General features: G+C 46.1%; 1 protein-coding gene across 2 annotated transcripts in view; it reads right to left on the reverse strand.

Annotated features, from left to right (window-relative positions):
- LOC126412073 (myotubularin-related protein 13) overlaps positions 1-20,653 on the reverse strand; it is a 251,951-nt gene that overhangs the window by 23,705 nt on the left and 207,593 nt on the right. For both annotated transcript variants that reach the window (XM_050081473.1, XM_050081472.1), the window contains one exon: positions 12,492-12,673. In XM_050081473.1, coding sequence (XP_049937430.1) covers positions 12,492-12,673 — 182 coding nt within the window. The remainder of the gene's footprint in view (positions 1-12,491; positions 12,674-20,653) is intronic.

Raw genomic sequence — 20,653 nt, forward strand, 5'->3', positions numbered from 1 at the left:
TCAGCAGTTTACCATTAGGATTTTACTACTCTCACCTGTGGGAGGCATTTCTTTCGATCTTACACTGACACTTCTCGGTTTCCTACAGCTTTCGTTATCTGGACTGGATGGAGAGTTGCCTAATGTAAAATACCCTTGTATGCACCCCAAACACAGTCAGCTACCTGAGTAGCAGCGTCTGATGTGCAGTGTACACCTGACCTATTTAGAGGAACCCTACAGTTCTCAATCCTATGGCGCATGCCCAGGAAGTTGCAGCCTAGCTTGTCGTAGTACCTTTGAAGTCTCTGGTTTATTCCTTCCATCAGACTCAGAACCAAAGGGCCATAATCAGTTCTGGGGACAATGCTGCAAATTGTGAGCTTCGTTGAAACTCCATGCACAAGGCTGGTCTTGTCAACTTTGCCAGTCACTGAAATGACCCAAGAATGACCTCGGAGGCCAGATGACATGCTTCATTTGTTCCAATATTCACCACAATCTGCAGTTTGTTGCACCCTGTTCCCTCAATTGTTGCTGGAATAGCCTCTTCAAAATGCTGTATGAGGCCCCCAGGCATACACACTGAGTGCACCTACCTTTGCCATGCCACTCACGGTTAAGTGGATGGGTAATGACAGATCCTGTACTTTCTAGAGAGGAGACAGGATCCACTGGGAGGAAAGTACTAGACATATCTCTGGTATAGTTATCACAAGTACACGACTCATGGAAGCTCTTCCAACACACTGATTTGCAGCAGCTGATGATCATTTAACAGTAGTCAGGGTGATTTCCAGCTGCTTGATAACGTTAACCAACTCATCCCGCATTTGAGAACAGCAGTCACAGTGGGGCTGCATTTTGGCTGGTGCAGTATATTACAAGGCACTGAACAAATAACTTTAAAAGATAATCAACAGGCTTAATTCAATGTGTTAGCTGAAAAGTTGCTAATTCCCTTTACGAACTGAAGCAGATACACAAAAAAAGAGATTTCTATTAAGGCAGTGCAAAAACCTGTGGGAAAAATTACTAGTTTCCTAAAACATTTTGATGTTAATTATAGCTGTTAGTGAACTCAAAAACATAGTTAATTTGTGATAAACACAGATAATATATGGGGCTACTCCTCTTTAAAGGCAAACTACACTCATGCTCATAAATCAAGGATAATGCTGATACATGGTGAAACAACACTCTGGTGGGCAGTTTGCAGGTTTAAATCACCTTGGGGTATGACCATGCGGTGCATTTGGCCTGTGCTCGTCGCACGACGGCGCTGACAGCAGTCCACATACGCAGAGGTGTGTTGGTGCATGTCAGAGTATGGTGCAGCGAGTAAGTGTGTAGACGTTTTCAGACGTGCTAATGGTGACTGTGTGATCAAAAAGGCTCAAAGAACACATATTGATGACATTATGAGGGGTATAGCACTCGGGCGACTGGAAGCTGGTCAAACACAGCAGGTCATAGCACGGGACTTCCGTGTGATCTCAAAATTATGGCAACGATTCCAGCAGACAAGAAACATGTCCAAGCGCTACAGTATGGGACGTCCACAGTGTACAACACCACAAGAAGACTGATATCTCTCCATCAGTGACCGCAGACGGCCCGAAGTACTGCAGGTAGCCTTGCTCGGGACCTTACCGCAGCCACTGGAACGGTTGTCTCCAGACACACAGTCTGGAGACAACTGAACAGACATGGGTTATTTGTCCGAAGACCTACTAGGTGCATTCCACTGACCCCTGGTCACAGGAGAGCCTGTAAAGTCTGGTGTCAAGAACAGTGGTCCCAGGTTATGTTCACGGACGAGTCTAGGTATAGTCTGAACAGTGGTTCTCGCCGGGTTTTCATCTGGTGTGAACCAGGAACCAGATACCAACACCTTAATGTCCTTGAAATGGAGGGACTGGTATGGAGGTCGTGGTTTGATGGTGTGGGGTGGGATTATGATTGGTGCACGTACACCCCTGCATATCTTTGACAGAGGAACTGTAACAGGTCAGGTGTATCAGGACATCATTTTGCTCCAGTAAGTCCCACCTTCCTCCTGATGTATGATAACGCATGGCCCCACCGAGCTGCCATCGTGGAGGAGTACCTTGAAACAGAAGATATCAGGCGAATGTAGTGGCCTGCCTGTTCTCCAGATCTAAACCTCATCGAGCACATCTGGGATGCTCTCGGTCAACGTATCGCTGAAGTCTTCAAACCCCTATGACACTTCAGGAGCTCAGACAGGCACTGGTGCAAGAATGGGAGACTATACCCCAGCAGCTGCTCGACCACCTGATCCAGAGTATGTCAACCTGTTCTGCGGCCTGTATGTGTGTGTGTGTGTGTGTGTGTGTGTGTGTGTGTGTGTGTGTGTGTGTGTGTGTGTGTGCATGGTCATCATATCCCATATTGATGTCGGCATACATGCGCAGGAAACACTGGCATTTTGTAGCACATTTGTTTCGAGACGGTTTTCTCAACTTATCACCAATACCGTGGATTTAAGATATGTTTCGTGTGTGTTCCCTATGTGCTTATGCTATTAGCAACAGTTTTGTGTAGTGCCACGTTGTGTGGCACCACATTCTGCAATTATCCTTAATTTATGAGCATGAGTGTAGATGTAACAATATGTTAATTGGAAAATCTGCTACAGTTACTAAATCACAAATGCCAATTTGCTACAAATTGCTTGTAGATTATGCAAAGGACAATGGTAGCTTCCAAAAATTCTCAAGAAAGCACATTTATTTGTGTAGATACACAATGAAATTCGAGAGTGATATATTCTTTGGCTGAAACGTAAACCAGAATGCTGATTTGCTACCAAATAAATTACATATCCAAAACATACTGGTAACTTAATGAAAATATAGCTTTGTAAGCATCCTAGAATTCTCAAACTAAACTATTTCTCATGAAACTGTAAAGTGAAATAAGAGAACAATTGTTTTGAACAAAGATACACCTACTGTTCTGAAAATATTTTTAAAGAGCACAGTTTAGTAATGATGATGACAGGATTAGTTTATCGCAACACTCGCGACTGTTCAAAATTTCACAATATATCACAATACAAATGGATATTGATACAATCAATGAAAGATTACGCAGAGGTGACATGAGCAAAAAAAAAATATGGGAAAGTAGAACTTTAAAATCGGCACCCGATCTTGTACACGCAGTCTCACATAAGGGAAAATTCTTAAGTCAGCTGTTACAAATAAACAAACGTGTGTATTGCATGGATTTTTCACTTAGCTGATTTTATGCACACTTCTACACTGGTGCACCAAGGAGGAATACTGCAATGTAAGTTTATAGTAATCAAAATCGCTAAACAGTGCAACACCAAAAAAGCACGTCTTCTGCCTGTTACAGCTAACAATGTCCTCATCTTTTCCCATTCCATCATTCCCTCACCCTCACCCATCTGGTCCTTTGTAATCATACAATAAAATTTCAAACTATATCTGATGACTGCTACACCTTTTGCAAAATTCTTTAATTCTTTGACCACAGCTTTCTTAATTCTATTATTGCAATCGAGATTCTTCGCCTTCAGAGTTTGGAACAGCATTCCCAGCACCGTCCGAAGAAGCTGCCCCACCTATTGCTGCCATATGTCCACATGCGTTTACAATAACCAGGGAAGGATCTTCTTTCCTTTACCTGTTGTAGAGGGAACATTTCTTTGTCACACATCCCACTGACAACAGGCAACCAAAACCCCACACAGAGCCTTGTGTGAAACAGTTTCAATCTCTCTTCAACCCTGATCTTATTCTCCTTCCGCCTAGTCATTGCCTGGTTTTCTTTCAGGAACTCCTCACTTCTATCATGGCTGATCTTCCTTTTCTAAATCCCTCCCAACTGAGTCTAAAGTCATGGAACACACAGCTGGCCGTAACCAGAAAACTAATCCAGACCTCATCCATTCTTCCCACAGACAAGGCTCCACTACAATGGTCCAGACCCGATACTATGTAACTGACGGTCTCTGCCAACTTCCCAATACCTAGCGTACAAACCCTGTGACCATCATCCCATACCAGAAGTCCAACAGGACCGCAAGCAGCTCCTCAGAGCCTTAGGTCCAGCCGAAAACTTGACATCTGAATCCATCTCTCTTCTCACACCCCCCCCCCCCCCCCAACCACACTCCTAACTTTTTTCTACTCCCCAAATTACACAAAACCCAGGCCCATAAGTCCTCCCACTGGTTGTTCCAGTATGGCTGGGTACAATGCTGCCACTGAAAGAGCCTCTGTCTTTGTTGACCAACAGCTATAGACCATTGTCTTTAATCTCCTATACAACATTCAAGAAACAATTCCCATCACTGCCTTTCACTGTTCCTGTCCTGTTGCCATCACATTCCTTGTTGATCATTGAGGATGTGATCCCTTTCCTAATGTCCTCCTGATATCAAACCTAGCACCTCTTTCCCTATCCTGCTTGCCAACCACATCCACACCCACAATTTTTTCACTTTCGAAAGCCACATCAAATCTGTTGTCCTCCCATGGGTACTTGTATCGCACCTTCTTATGCCAAATTATTTATGTGCCATCTAGAGGAATCCTTCCGTCTTCCACTCAACATCTGAGACTCCTTGTCTGGTTCAGATTCATATCAGATTCATTGACAGCATTTTCATGATCTAAAATCATGAAAGGACAACTTGTGCTCCTTCCTCCATAAACTTACCACCTATTCTCAAATCAGCTTCACCTGGTCCTTCTCAAGTCAACGAACCACCTTCCTAGACGTTGATCTCCATCTCTCAGATGGCTCCATAAATGTGTCCCTTCATATCAAGCACAACCAACCACTAATAGTACCTCCATCTCCACTTTTGACAGCTGTCACCCATTCCATGTCAAAAAAGTCTCTTCCACATTGCCTCACAAGCTGTGGACACCTCATCTGTAATGGAAAGCAGGAGTTGTCGAAATATACTGATAACCTTACCCAGAACCATGACAGAAAATATCCTATCCAGCTTGTCCATGAATACGTCTCCCATGGCATCTCCTCCTCTGACACCAATAAATTTGTTAACCAGCTACCGACCAGCAATCCTCTAATCACCCAGTATCACCCTGATCTTGAAAGACTCAACTATAACCCTTCATCAGGGCCTCAACTACATCTCATTATGCATTGAGAAGAGGTATATCATACCAAAATCACCCAAAGTAGTGTTCTGTCACTCAACCAACCAACAGAATATCCTTGTTCATACCTACTCCAATCTTACTCTCAATCCTGCACTCCACATCCGTGGTTGACAGAAGTGCAAGACCTGTCTCACACATCCACCCATGACCTCCTAGGTCAGTACAGTCACAGGCATGTTCTATCCAATAAAAGGCATGGCCATCTTGTATCAGCTATAAGGCAAATTACTATTACAGCATTTCTATGTGGGCATGACTATGGCAGAGGCCTTTTATGTAAGTGGACCAAAATGGACTATCTAATTGCCGATCATGCTGCACATCACAACATTAATTGCTGCAATGACTGCTTCATTGTGTAGGCCATTTAGATTCCTCCATCACAAGTTTCTTTGAACTATGCAGATGGGAAACTGTCCTGTCAATCACATCTGCACTATCCCAGTAACTCCTGGCCTAAACCTCTGCTAACCTGTTTCCACTATCTCACCTTATCTTTTCTGTTTCTCTTCTGTCACACCACGTCTTCCCCCATCATGATTGCGTACTGCTCCCACTGCCCCCCCCCCCCCCCCCCCCTCTCTCTCTCTCTCTCTCTCTCTCTCTCTCTCTCTCTCTCTCTCTCTCTCTCTGTGTGGTGTGTGTGTGTGTGTGTGTGTGTGTGTGTGTGTGTGTCATCCCTCCCCCATTATTCCAGCCCTCTCTCTTACTCCCTTACTCTCCCCCTTAATGCCTCTCTTTCCTCCACCAATCTCCTCCCCCCCCCCCCCCCCACTCCCCCCACCCCATGTATCCCTTATATGTTTTACCTTTGAACTACTTTCGTCTTCTGTGCAGCTGCTGGGTCATATGGCGAAAGATCTGCCTCAACGTACCCTGCTAGGAATGGCAGTTATCACTGAAACAATTGGTTTTCTCTTATATCGGTTTTTCCTATGCCACGTTAATCTGACTGTTAAAGCTGCTCAAAAGAACCGGTTCCTCAAATAACCTGTCCTTTTTTTTTTTTTTTTTTAATTTCTGTAATAAATGTAGAAATCGAACAAAGATTGAAAAATTTTGACTCTCTCAGTTTCAACATATACAGAATCAAAATATTAAATTAAAAAAGCAAATAAAACTGTCTGTCCACCATTCACTGCTTTTCTTCGAAAGTGATAAGTGTTGAACACTACAAAAGAAAATCACCAGTAGTCTCTTACTGAATCTAATTTTTTAAACTCTGCTCAAAAATCATGTTGTTATTGAGGAACATAATACTGTTTGGGCATTATGAATAGTCGGTGCTAAAGGGGTGGAACTGAGGCTGAATAACTCTGTTTTTCATTTTAATTTGTGTTTTCAAGGGCTACAAGCAGATAAAAGTGTATTATGTAGACACAGGCAGCAGATCATCTACTTTCTATTTTTATTGTATTCTGTAAACAAATTGTTAAGTTTTCAATTTATTACTCTTACCATAACATCCTTCCTCTTTTATTATTACTTAGAGATGGCAGACAAATCTTTAATCTTTTAAAGTAAATGAAACATTGTACTTCCTTGCTGCATCACTTCGTAAAATTATTTCCAGACTGGTTGGTTGGTTTAAAAGAGGAGGGGGGGGGGGGGGGGGGGGGGGGGGGGGGGGGGGACCAAACTGCTAGTTCATTGATTCTTTGTTCTGAATAAAACAATGCCACAAGTGTGAGAAGAAAACAAACAAAACTTACAACACAAAACAAAAGAAAGAAAAAAAAACCACAAGAATGACAGAAAGGCAACAAACACTTAAATGGACAAAAGGGGACAATAAAACCAAAGAGATGCAAGAAACAGGGAGAAGTTATTAAAACAAGAAAGCAGGCTACCATGGCTGGCTGACCATAAGAATAAAAAGAAGCCAGTCAGCCACTCTGCAACACATTAAAACCTCCACCCTGAAAGCTCTAGGGTGGAGGACACACAGGGAAAAGGACATGTGCCAAAAATTAGATCAAATGATAAAACCCACCCTCATGAATAAAATGTAAAACTAAATCAGCCCGATGAGGTGTCGTCGGATAAAATCGGTGGCAACGAGTCTGGTAACCTAAGATTTCATTGCAGGGCAGTCAAAGTAGGACAGTGCACCAGAATATGGGCCACTGTCAACTGGACGCTGCACCGACAATGAGGCGGGTCTTCACAGCGAAGCAGGTAGCTGTGAGACACCCAAGCGATGACAATGACGAGCCAGCAGAGAACCACAGAGTCCCTGCGAGAGGCCTGAATGGAGGACTTCCACACATTCGTGGTCTCCTTAACGGCATGCAGTTTGTTGTGGATACTGAGATCATGCCATTCTGTCTCCCAAAGCTGAAAAAGCTTGCAGCGTAATAATGATTGCAGATCAGTTACAGAGATGCCGACCTCCAGAAGCAGTTTCTGTGCAGCCTGTTTCACCAGCCAGTCAGCAAGTTCATTTCCTTGGATTCTGACACGGCCTGGGATCCACACAACCACCACATTACGACCGGACCGTTCCAGGGCACACAGGGACTCCTGGATGGTCACTACCAAAGGATGGTGAGGGTAGGACTGGTTGATAGCTTGTAGGCTGCTCAAGGAGTCAGTACACAAGAAAAATGAGTCGGCAGGGCATGAGCAGATGTGCTCAAGAGCATGAGATATGGCCACCACCTCTGCAGTGAAAATACTGCAGCCATCTGGCAACGGGTACTGTTCAATATGTCCTCCATGAGCTTACGCAAAGCTAACGTGACCATCAGCCACCGAGCCAGTGGTGTAAACCACTTCATGGCACCGGTGGATGTTGAGAATCGAGAGGAAGTGACAGTGGAGAGCCGCAGGGTTAACGGAGTCCTTAGGGCCATGTGAAAGGTCCAGACGAAGCTTCAGCCAAGGTTTACACCATGGAGGTGCACGTGAATGGACCTTGAGGAGAGGTGGTAAAGGGAAGGACTCCAGTTCAAAGAGAAGGGACCGGACGTGATCAGCAATTGTGAGCCCTGACCTGGGCCACTGATCCGGGAGATGAATCGCCGTGGGTGGGGAAAAGGAGAGAGTAATTCGGATGCACAGGAGAACTATGAATGTGTACAACATAACTGACAAGCAGTTGTGCATGTTGGATCTGCAATGGAGGGACTCTGGTCTCCACCAGGACACTGGGCACTGGACTCGTTCTAAAAGCTCCCGTCGCTAGGCGAGTGCCACAGTGGTGCACTGGGACGAGTAAACGCAACGCTGAGGGCGGCACCGAACCATATACCAGGCTCCCACAGTCAAGGCGGGATTGAACAAGGGCTCTGTAGAGCTGCAGCAGCGTAGAGAGATCTACACCCCACTTGGTGCTGCTCAGGCAGTGGAGGGATTGAGGTGCTGCCAGCACTTCCACTTAAGCTGATGAAGGTAAGGTAACCAAGTCAATCGGGTGTCGAAAACCAGTCCTCAGAATCAGTATGTCTCCACTACAGTGAGTGGATCGTCATTATTAAGGTAAAGTTCTGGTTCTGGATGAATGGTACGACACCGACAGAAGTGCTTGACACAAGACTACGCGGCTGAGAACTGGAAGCCGTGGGCTAGAGCCCATGACTGCGTCTTGTGAATGGCTCCCAGTAAGTGCCGCTTAGCAGCACCGGTACTGGAGGAGCAATACAAAATGCAGAAGTCATCTGCATACAGATAACGTGAGACCGATGGCCCTACAGCTGCTGCTAGACCGTTAATAGCCACTAAAAGGCACACACACTCAATACGGAGCCCTGTGGAATGCCATTCCCCTGAATACAGGGGAACTATGGAAGGCACCAAGGTGGACACAGAAAGTACAGAGCGACAGGAAGTTTGGGATAAAAATCAGGAGTGCGCCCCAGAGACCCCACTCATACAATGTGGCGAAGTTATGATGTCGCCAGGTAGTGGCATCTGCAAAGGGCTGTTTGGATGGCAGACTCAAGGGACACAACGTTATCAGTGGTAGAGCGACTCTAGCGGAAGCCGCCCTGACATGGAGCCAACAGGCCACGTGACTCCAGGACCCAACCCAACCGCCGACACACCACACATCCTAGCAGCTTACAAAGGACATTGGTGAGGCTGATGGGCCGATAGCTATCCACATTAAGTGGGTTCTTACCGGGTTTAAGTACCAGAATGACAGTGCTCTCCCACCATTGCGATGGAAAATGCCATCGCACCAGATCTGGTTGAAGATGATGAGGAGATGTCCCTTGTAGACAGACAAAAGATGTTTAATCATCTGACTGTGGATATGATCGTGCCCAGGAGCAGTGTTGGGGCAATGTGCAAGGATGCTGAGGAGCTCCCACTCTGTAAATGGGGCATTAAAGGGTTCACTGTGGCATGTAGTTAACGAGGACTTTCCTTTCCATCCGCCGTTTGAGGGTGTGAAAGGCTGGGGGGGGGGATAGTTCTCCAACGCAGAGGCTCGAGCGTAGTGCTCAGCAAAGTGCTTGGCAATCACATTTGCATTGGTACATAACATGCCCTTCATATTAACGTCAGGGACACCTTTTGGAGTCTGGTATCCAAAAATATTCTGATCTTCGCCTAGACTTGGGAAGGTGACGTACAGCATGGTCGACATGTACCTCACCCAACACTACAGTTTCCGTCGTTTTATAAGCTGCCAAATGTGGGCACAGAGCCGCTTAAAGGCTATTAGGTGCTCTACGGAAGGGTGCCACTTATATTGCTGTAGAGCTAACCAACACTCTTTAATTGCCTAAGTGACTTCCAGCGACCACCAAGGAACTGTCTTTAGCCAGGGGCACCCTAAAGAAAGAGGGATCGCATTTTCCGCCACAGAAACGATCATTGTAGTGACCTGCTCAACCACAACATCGATGGAACCATGTGAGGGAAATTCAACGGTGACAGCAGAGGTGAAGGCTACCCAGTCTGCCTTGTTTGAAGCCCATCTGGGTAGGCATCCGTGGTCATGATGCTGGGGTAATGACAGGAAGACGGGGAAATGGTCACTACCACACAGGTCGTCATGAGCTCTCTGGTGGATAGATGGGAGAAGACCAAGACTGCAGGCCGAGAGATCAATGGCCGAATATGTGTCCTGTACCACACTGAAATGTGTGGGGGCACCTGTATTTAAGAGGCAGAGGTCGTGGTGGGACAGTAAATTTTTGACATCTCTACCTCAGCCAGTAAGCACAGTGTCACCCAAAAGGGGTTATAGGCATTAAAATCTCCCAAAAGTAGGGAAGGTTTAGGGAGCTGATCAATCAGTGCTGCCAATACGGTTCAGGGGTACTGCACCATCTGGAGGGAGATATATGTTGCAGACAGTTATTTCCTGCGTTGTCTGTATCCTGATAGCCACACATTCAAGAGGACTTTGAAGGGACACAGGTTCACTACATACTGAGTTCAGGACATAGACGCAAACTCCATCTGACACTCTATTATATTCTCTATTGTTCTTGTGATATCTCCTGTAGTCACAAGGGCGGCGGTCCACGTTGCTGGGGACCAGGTTTCCTGGAGGGCAATGCAGAAAGCAGGTGTAAAGATTAACAGTTGCCATAGCTCAGCCAGGTGATGGAAAATACCACCACAATTCCACTGGAGGATGACTTGATTGTAAGACTGGGATGGCATGAAACACTCAAGGAGGCAGTTTACACTTTGGGGCCACCTGCTACCACCAGACGAGTACCTGTGCGATCAACATCCATTGTGTCTGAGGGCCCAGCGAGATCTAGGTCCTCAGCAGATGCCATTTCATCCTCAGATGCAGAGCTTGTAGGTAGCGGTGGAGTGGGTGCCACCACAGTGGCTTGTTTTTTGGGGGTCTTTTTCTCTTTTGGTTTTCCTCACTGCCCCTGACGTTTGTGTGGCTGGGAGGGCTTCACTGATTCAGTCTCAGGGAGTGAGGAGGACCGTGAAGCCCTACGACCAGCTACCTCCGGTTGTTTCAGCCACTGGCTGGTGCAGCTTTACCATTGGTAGGGACCTGGGAAGGGAGTGGCCCAAGGGACCCCTTCCTAGTGAGAGGAGTCGAAGAAGACGTACACTTCTCCGACTGAGAAGTGGGGACTGACATCCCCAATGGTTGGGGGAGGGGGAGGGGGGTGTTGCTCCTGAAGTAGGTGGTGCAGGAACAACAGGGAGGGAGATTCCTTTCAGTAGCCTCTAACGACAGGCAATAATGCCTCGGGCTTGTTATTACCCCCTGACCCGCAGGGGGTTTCCAGACTGGGAATGGTGCCATTCTCCAATACAACAGATGTTCAGTGATGACAGCAAAGAACTATCATGTATGAGCAAATCTTACACACTGTATGTACACGCATACCTAACCTAGAGCCGTGACACGTGGCAACAGGGACCTTATTGTCTCAGCAAGTAGCCTCTAACGACAGGCAATAATGCCTCGGGCTTGTTATTACCCCCTGACCCGCAGGGGGTTTCCAGACTGGGAATGGTGCCATTCTCCAATACAACAGATGTTCAGTGATGACAGCAAAGAACTATCATGTATGAGCAAATCTTACACACTGTATGTACACGCATACCTAACCTAGAGCCGTGACACGTGGCAACAGGGACCTTATTGTCTCAGCAATGCTCTATGAATTCTTTTGCCATGGGCTTGTTGCTCTTTTTTGTCAGCATTGTTATTAAAATAGCACTGATCACTAACCTGTTTCCTATAATGACACAATATTTCAAACTTCTTTTTTAAAAAATGCTTATTTCAAAATGAACAAGTTTAGCACTTCTGCTATGGCTAATTGATTTTTTTTACTCTGTTGTTAGTAAAAAATAAGAACCACCTTTTACAACTGAGACCAAACAAATACTAAAAATACCACTATTTCGGAACTAAAATATCATTATTAGTTTTAACTGTTCAGTTTCTCCCATGCCTATACACCGCCATTCCCACCTTGCCTCATGCATCACCTCTCCCACCTGCATCAACCCAGATAACTACTTTCAATAATAAATATTCCTTAGTCTAACTGTACTCTGTGTGTGTGTGTGTGTGTGTGTGTGTGTGTGTGTGTGTTTGGGGAGGAGGTGGGGCGGGGGGTGCTCCTACTCAAGATAGTGCAAGAGCTCAAAAGCTACACAAATATTGTGTATTCCTGTGCGCCATACACCAGTCTCCTATAAGTGGTCACCTTTCCTCCCCCCATCCATGAACTTCCATTGTTACTACATTATTCATTCGGATATGTTCTACAGATTCAATCACCAAGGAGGAAATTCAGGCATGAGGAAGTACTCAAGTTAAGGAAGAACTCGTGAAATTGGAACCTACTATTGAAAAAGTAAGTTCTAGATGCTACTTACCCCATAGTGACAACTTTACGAGCTGATTTGTTGATAATTCCGTCAGCAGCTTCAGCCTCCTCCTCTTGCTGAGAGTCAAGCTGAATAACCTCCAAATCATAGCTTGGACCATGAGAAAGCTGTTCTCCAAGATAATATTGCCATACTTCTAGACATGGCAAGAAGGATTGGGGCCGCAGAACCTAATGATGTAAAATATCGTAAGTAGATATTCCATCAGAAAATAATTATTTGCTTTGTCCAACAATCGCAATTTGTTTTATCTAATGACTACCAGTTTCGGTTCCAAGTAACATCATCAGGCCATTGCACAATCCTAAAATCACAGCACATAATGAAAATATTCTTCAAGAATTATTTACAAAATACTTTTCCTATGATAGATAATGTGTGATATGAAGTGCAATTTTAAAATATAGGCACGCCTTTACCCTGCTGCACAGTTGTCAAGCTCACTTATCCAAACAGATATGTCATATATTAAAAGTAAGGTCCAAATAGGTACGAACTGTGGCCAGAAGTAGTAAGAGTAACCTCAACATGCAGAGGTTTTTTTCCATTAAAAAAGAGGAACAATGAAGAAGACAGCTAAAAATAAGTACATATTGCTTACCTTTTACTTGACTTTCTAATAACACATAATCTGAGGGCAGTATCATAAATCTAGGAATGAATGTTTCTAGTTTTTGAAGGTACTAAATCTTGATTGCACAACAAGTGCCACATCATTAAGAGCTAAATAAAAACAGACCATGTTGTAAAAGTAGATAAAAAGCCTTTAATATGTGGCAGTATGAAAAAAACTGATCTCTTCTACACGCAGATGATTACATGTTCATGTTCATGAAATAATTTTTAGTGCTCCATACCTCAACTGGTGAAAACAGAACCTTACAGGATCCCTTTGTTTTCACTCTGTTAAGAACCCCCCCCCCCCCCCCCTTTTTACGTCAGGATATCGCAAAAATTGGCAAGGTGACAAAAATCTATTCTAGGTGTGGTGGGCAAAATGTTTGACAGAATGAATCTCATTTCAGCACACAATTTTAGGAAGGGGTAGCATAGCAGTACCATGTTGAAGTTTATGTGAAATACTAAAGTCTACAGTCCCTTGGGCACAAAACTGCTATGGTCATTAGTGCCCGGTCTGTGACTTAGGGAAAGGTAAAAAACGAAAATGGAAACCAGCAGCAATGGGAACGAAACTCAAAAAATTTGAGAAACTAAAAGCGGAAGGAAAGCTTAAAAAACCACTACAGAAAGGGGTTGGTTGTCCCCAAAAAGAGCTTCAAATGACTGACGTCATCCCACTGGCACTAATAAACTCGAGAACGCGATCGGCTGAGCACGTCATCTGCTAAAACGGACGATATTTCAGGTGACCGCTGTAGACAGGCGCGTAACGGATTAAAAGAGGGGCACTCAAGTAAAAGGTGTCTTACCGTCCACAGCTGAGAGCAGTGGGGACAGAGTGGGGGAGGATCACCACTTAAAAGATGTCGATGGCTAAAAAGACAGTGCCCTATCCGGAGTCTAGTTAAAATTACCTCCTCCCGACGACGTGTTCGGGAGAAAGACGTCCAAGCACAGGGAAGAGCTTTCACGTCCCGCAATTTATTATGGAGAAGTGTCGACCAATGTGTATGCCATAAAAGAACAACACGACGACATAAAACACTCCATAGATCAGCGAAGGGAATCATGCGAATAGCTGGCCGAAGAAGAGAGACTGCAGCCTTGGCCGCTATATCGGCCGCCTCATTTCCACAGGTACCAACGTGTCCTGAGATCCAGAGGAACGCCACCGAGATGCCCCCCAAGTGGAGCAAGCGTAGGCAGTCCTGAATCCGGTGGACCAGAGGGTGGACAGGGTAGAGAGCTTGGAGACTGAGGAGAGAGCTGAGAGAATCTGAACAGATAACATACTGTATCCGCTGATGGCGACAGATGTACTGGACAGCCTGGAGAACAGCGTAAAGCTCCGCAGTATAAACCGAACACTGGTCGGGAAGCCGAAATCGATTTGATGTGTTGCCAACAATATAGGCACTCCCTACAGCAAACAATGTTTTTGAGCCATCAGTGTAAATAAATGTGGCTTCCTTCATTTGTGCACGTAGAGCAGAAAATGCCCGATGATAAACAAGTGAAGGGGTACCATCCTTGGGAAACTGACAAAGGTCACGGAGCAGGCAGGTCCGGGGACGGAGCCAAGGCGGTGCTGTACTCCAAGTTGTCAAGAAAGTTTTAGGAAAGCGGAAGGGAAGAGAACGGAGCAGTTTACGGAAGCGGACTCCCGGTGGTAGTAGGGAGGAAGGGCGGCCTGCATACCCTAAATCCAAGAAGGCGTCGAAAAAAATGTCATGGGCCAGATTAGCAGGCATGGAAGACAAATGGCTAGCATAATGACTCAGAAGGACAGCTCGCCGATTGGACAGTGGAGGTTCAGCAGTCTCAGCATAAAGACTTTCCACAAGGCTGGTGTAAAAAGCTCCCGACACTAAACGTAATCCATGGTGGTGGATAGAGTCGAGATGCCGAAGAATAGACGGCCGAGCAGAGGAGTAAACTATGCTTCCGTAGTCCAATTTCAAGCGCACTATGGTGCGATAGAGGTGGAGAAGGACAACTCTGTCCGCTCCCCAGGAGGTACCATTCAGGACACGGAGGGTGTTGAGGGATCGCAGACAGCGAGCCGAAAGATAGGAAACATGGGAGGACCAGCACAGTTTTCTGTCAAACGTAAGACCCAAGAATTTAGCGACGTCCGAAAACGGAAGGTTGACAGGTCCTAGATGTAAGTAAGGTGGAAGAAACTCCGCACGACGCCAAAAATTAACACAAACGGTCTTACTGGGAGAAAAGCGGAAGCCTGTTTCGATGCTCCAAGAGTGGAGGCGATCGAGACAGCCTTGAAGACGTCGTTCAAGAAGGCTGGTCCGTTGAGAGCTGTAGTAGATCGCAAAATCGTCCACAAAGAGGGAGCCTGAGACATCAGGAAGGAGACAATCCATAATTGGATTTATGGCAATGGCAAACAGTACAACACTTAGCACGGAGCCCTGGGGTACCCCGTTTACTTAGGAGAAAGTACAGGAGAGAGTAGTGTTCACCCGCACTTTAAATGTGCGCTCTGCCATAAATTCGCGAAGAAAAAGGGGCAACCGACCGCAAAAGCCCCAAGAGAACAGTGTGCGGAGGATGCCTGTCATCCAACAGGTATCGTATGCTCTCTCCAAATCAAAAAATATTGCTACTGTTTGGCGTTTCTGGAGAAAATTGTTCATGATATAAGTGCAGAGAGCAACAAGATGGTCAACTACACAACAATGCTTTCAGAAACCGCATTGGGCAGGTGTTAAAAGACTGCGGGACTCCAGCCACCAAGCTAAATGACAATTCACTATACGCTCCAAAACCTTACATACACTACTCGTGAGAGAAATGGGGCGATAGCTAGAGGGGAGATGTTTGTCCTTTCCAGGTTTCGGAACAGGAACGACGATAGCTGCCCGCCATCGTCTGGGAAAAGTACTGTCGGTCCAAATTCGATTATAAAGGCGAAGAAGGTAACGCAGACTATGGTATGATAAATGCAGCAACATTTGTATGTGGATACCATCCAGTCCTGGGGCGGAGGAGCGAGAAGAAGAGAGTGCATGCTGGAGTTCCCGCATGGAGAAAACAGTATTGTAGCTTTCGCGATTTTGAGAGGAGAAAGCAAGAGGTCGCTCTTCCGCTGCACGTTTCTTCGGGAGAAACGCTGGCGGGTAATTTGAAGAGCTCGAAATCTCAGCAAAGTGTTGACCCAAAGAGTTAGAAATTGCGACGGGGTCCACTAATGTATCATGCACAACAGTGGGCCCAGAGACCGGGGAGAAACTAGGTGCACCAGATAACCATCTAATCCGACTCCAAACTTCTGAGGGGGGAGTGAAAGTGTTAAATCAGCTAGTAAAGACATCCCAGCTTGCCTTCTTGCTATCGCGGATGACGCTACAGCACCGCGCACGGAACTGCTTATAGCGGATACAGTTGGCCAAAGTAGGATGGTGTCTGAAAACGCGAAGAGCACGCCGCCACTTATGTATTGCGTCATGGCATGCCTCGTTCCACCAAGGAACTGGGGGGTGCCGGGGCAATTCGGAGGTGCGAGGTATTGAACGTTCCGCAGCTGTAAGAATAATGTCTGTAATATGAGTGACCTCATCGTCGATGCTAGGAAAGTGATGGTGATCGAATGTCGCTAGAGACGAAAAAAGTGTCCAATCTGCTTGAGCAAACTTCCAGCGTCTCGGGTGCATATATGGCAGTTGTGGCTGCAACCGAAGGACACATGGGAAGTGGTCACTCGAGTGTGTATCAGCAAGGGCGAACCATTTGAAGCGCCGAGCTAGCGGAACAGTACCAACCGAAAGGTCCAAATGAGAGAAATATGTCGTGGAGGCAGACAAAAATGTAGGGTCCCCAGTGTTGAGGCAAACAAGATCCGCTTGGTGGAAGACGTCTATCAATAGTGAGCCACGTGGACAAGGATGTGGAGATCCCCAAAGCGGGTGGTGGGCATTGAAGTCCCCAACCAGCAAATAGGGGGGTGGAAGCTGACCAAGAAGATGAAGGAGATCAGCTCGTGCCATTGGTGTGGACGGTGGAATGTAGACAGTACAAAGAGAGAAGGTGTATCCAGAAAGGGAAAGACGGACAGCGACTGCTTGGAAGCAAGTGTTTAAGGGGATTGGGTGATAAAGGAGAGTATCATGGAGAAGAATCATGAGTCCTCCATGTGCTGGAGTGCCGTCAACAGAGGGGAGATCAAATCGGACTGACTGAAAATGGGGGAAAACAAAGCGGTCGTGGGGACACAGCTTTGTTTCCTGAAGACAGAAGATGACCGGCGAGTAGGTTTGTAAGAGGATCGACAATTCATCCCGATTGGCTCAAATGCCGCAGATATTCCAATGGATAATAGACATAGGGTGGAAAGAAAATGAAAAAATGTGACCGAGGTTGCCGTCAACTCAACGACTCCTCAGAGCTTGCGACCGACAGCATGGAATGGCATTCAGTCTAAGGCAGAAGATCCTGATCCATAGGTTGTTCAGGAGCAGCTCCTGCCACCAGCGATCAGCCAGTTGATCGGCCACCAGCAGTGTGCCTCGGCGGCACAGAAGACGGCCGAGGGCGGTGACCACCAGGTGGTGCTGAAGATGAGACACGCCGTGGTGGAGAAGGAGAGGAACTGGGTTTCTTATTAGCCTTCTTGGAAACATGATGTTTAGATGAAGGAGGAACCGATGGTTGAGAAGTTGGGGTACATAAAAATCTTCACGAGTATGCTCTTTTTTGGAAGTCCGGGTGTCTCACTTTTGGGATCGAGATTTAGCAGAACCCGATGAAGGGTGAGCCATAGAGTGAGCAGGCGAAAGTGGGGAGGTTGAACGGGCGATCTTTGCGCTGGGCGATCTGACGACCGTGTCACTAAAGGTGAGATCACAAGTCTGCGTGGCTGCCTCCTTTGTTGGCCGAGGAGAGGCAAGGACAGTGCTGTATTTTCCTATCTGAGGCACAGTGGGCTTTAGAGCAGCACAGGTCGACACCTTTTCCTTCATTCTGATTTCCTGAATGAGCTTTTCGTCTTTAAAAATGGGGCAATCTCGAGAGGAAGCAGTGTGGTCACCCATACAGTTGATGCAACGAGGGGATGGAGGTGGACAAGCACCCTCATGGGCATCCTTGCCACATTTAACACATTTGGCCGGGTTGGAACAGGACTGGCTGGTATGATTGAACCGCTGACACCGATAGCAACGCGTAGGGTTTGGGACATAGGGGCAAACGGAAATTATCTCATAGCCTTCTTTTATGTTCGATGGGAGTTCAACTCTGTCAAATGTCAAGAAGACAGTACGGGTCGGAACGATGTTCGTGTCAACCCTTTTCATGACTCTATGAACAACCGTTATGCCCTGGTCAGACAGGTAGTGTTGAATTTCCTCGTCGGACAATCCATCGAGAGAGCGAGTATGAACGACTCCACGTGCGCTTCAACCTGGACAGGGAAGGTGTGGAGCAGTGAAGTACACAGCAATTTTTGTGCCTGGAGGGCACTGACTGTTTCTAACAACAAGGTGCCATTCCGTAATCTGGAACAAGACTAACAGGACCTGCAATTGCGTCGACACCTTTCTGAATAATGAAAGGGTTAACCGTGGAGAAGTCGTGACCTTCGTCAAACCGAGAAACAACAAGGAACTGTGGCAATGATGGAAGAACTGTCTGTAGCTGAGACTCAGTGAACTTACGCTTGTGAGCAGACATAGTGGAAGATGAGGAAACCATTGCGGAAGAATCCCCCATGATTACCGGCTTCTCCAATGGTGCGCTCCTACCTTGTGGGGGCCCTCTCTGAGGGCACTCCCGCCTTAGGTGATTGTACACACCTCCCGACAAACGGATGGAGGGACCAATCGGCACTTTCGGAAGGTATCAGCTTGGGTAATCACCCCTCCCTGGGCCTGGCCGTTACCAGGGGGTACGTACGTGTCCTACCTGCCTACCCGGGGCGGGGAATTACGCGTTACCCTGTCACCGGCTAAGCATGAAAATGCGTGGGTCGGCCTTCAGACATGCACAGGGAGGAAAAAAGAGAAAGGGAAAAACAAAGAAAGGGAAAGGAAAGAAGAGAGGTCTCAAATGCCGCAGCAGAGAAAAGGGTGAAGAGAAGAGTTAAGGAAAGGAAAGGACAAAGGGAGGATGAAGACATGCAAGCAGAGAAAGCAAAGAATTTTCGAGCATCCGTCTCCAGACGTAGGCACAAAACATACTCCCAGAGGGGGAGAAAAGGAAGGAAAGAGACGGAGGTAAGGGGAGGGGGGGGCGAAGATGGGGGATAGGGAAGGATGCGGAAAAGGAAAGTATGCAGCCAGGAAAGGAAGGGGGGCCACATTAGCTTGGGGTCCCATGCTCGCTACGCACGTATCCACAAAAGAGTTGTGGACCCCCTGGGGGGTCCCTTGGTGGTGTAAGTAATTTAAGCTTGTAAGTCAACACAATCAAAGGGTACCGCCATAAACGTCACATATTTTGATACTCTCAAACACACTCATCAGGAACTATCGATGAACTATCGATATCCATGTTGGGCCTGGTGGTCTATGAGGCAAAGCACATGCCTGAAAACAGAGGTCGCAGAATCAAATCTCAGTTGGGCCATGGACTTTTTCAGTCTCCTCAGCCTTCAAACCCTGATGATGTGAGAATTCTCCAGGAACAACATACACTTTGGATTCCATGTTAAACTGTAGGTCCCCTTTCCCCAGTTGGATAACTGAGGTAAGTTAGGGGCAATGAAGTTGCCAAAGTGGACTTCAGTTGGAAAACCTGTACAAGCATTGAGCCACATCATCATCATCATCATCATCATCATCATCATCTACATACATAATTAAGTTTGTACGGCACCTTAGAGTGAGAATCCTACCCACACTTGTCTTTTTTTATTGTTTCAGTGACTTTTTACTAATATTTACTAGCACAACATGTTTTGGCAGCATGATGCATCACTAGGAACGTTACTGTTACATGTACAGTAATCTGAAGTGTAGTTACGATCATCTGCTGAGTGTGCAAGTTGGATTATGTATAAATGTGCAAGTTGGATTATGTATAAAAATATAGCACTCTGCAGAAAGACTGTTCTGTTGTAGCCTGCTGCTCTCCCCTCTGGTGGTCAAAATTCTAATATGCAGTGTTGTCAGGCACAGATAGCACAGCTATGAATGTCCACGAAAAACTGAAATTAATAGTCTGCAGATTTTGTAATCACTGAATTGGGTGGGAAAAGGCAGACAATGTCCAGAAACACAGCTCACTAGTGGGAACATGCTGCTGCCTTTCAACAAGGCAATCATTTTTGAAACATTAATACAACCAAACAAAGGAAAGGCCATTTCAGAAGAAAAAGGTGTGTGACTTCCTATGTACCTACATGTTTAGTCTGCCATTGATACTACATCAGAATATTTTATGATCTGAAGATGGCAGTAGCCCAAATCAGTCATAGTGAAATGTAGAAATTTATGTGATCAAGACAGACCTGTATAATAAAGTGCCAGAAATATGATCATGGACTCATTTTCACACTTTATGTCTTCAATTGATAA

Source organism: Schistocerca serialis, chromosome 7 (genome assembly GCF_023864345.2).
Source record: "Schistocerca serialis cubense isolate TAMUIC-IGC-003099 chromosome 7, iqSchSeri2.2, whole genome shotgun sequence".
Taxonomy (NCBI): domain Eukaryota; kingdom Metazoa; phylum Arthropoda; class Insecta; order Orthoptera; family Acrididae; genus Schistocerca; species Schistocerca serialis.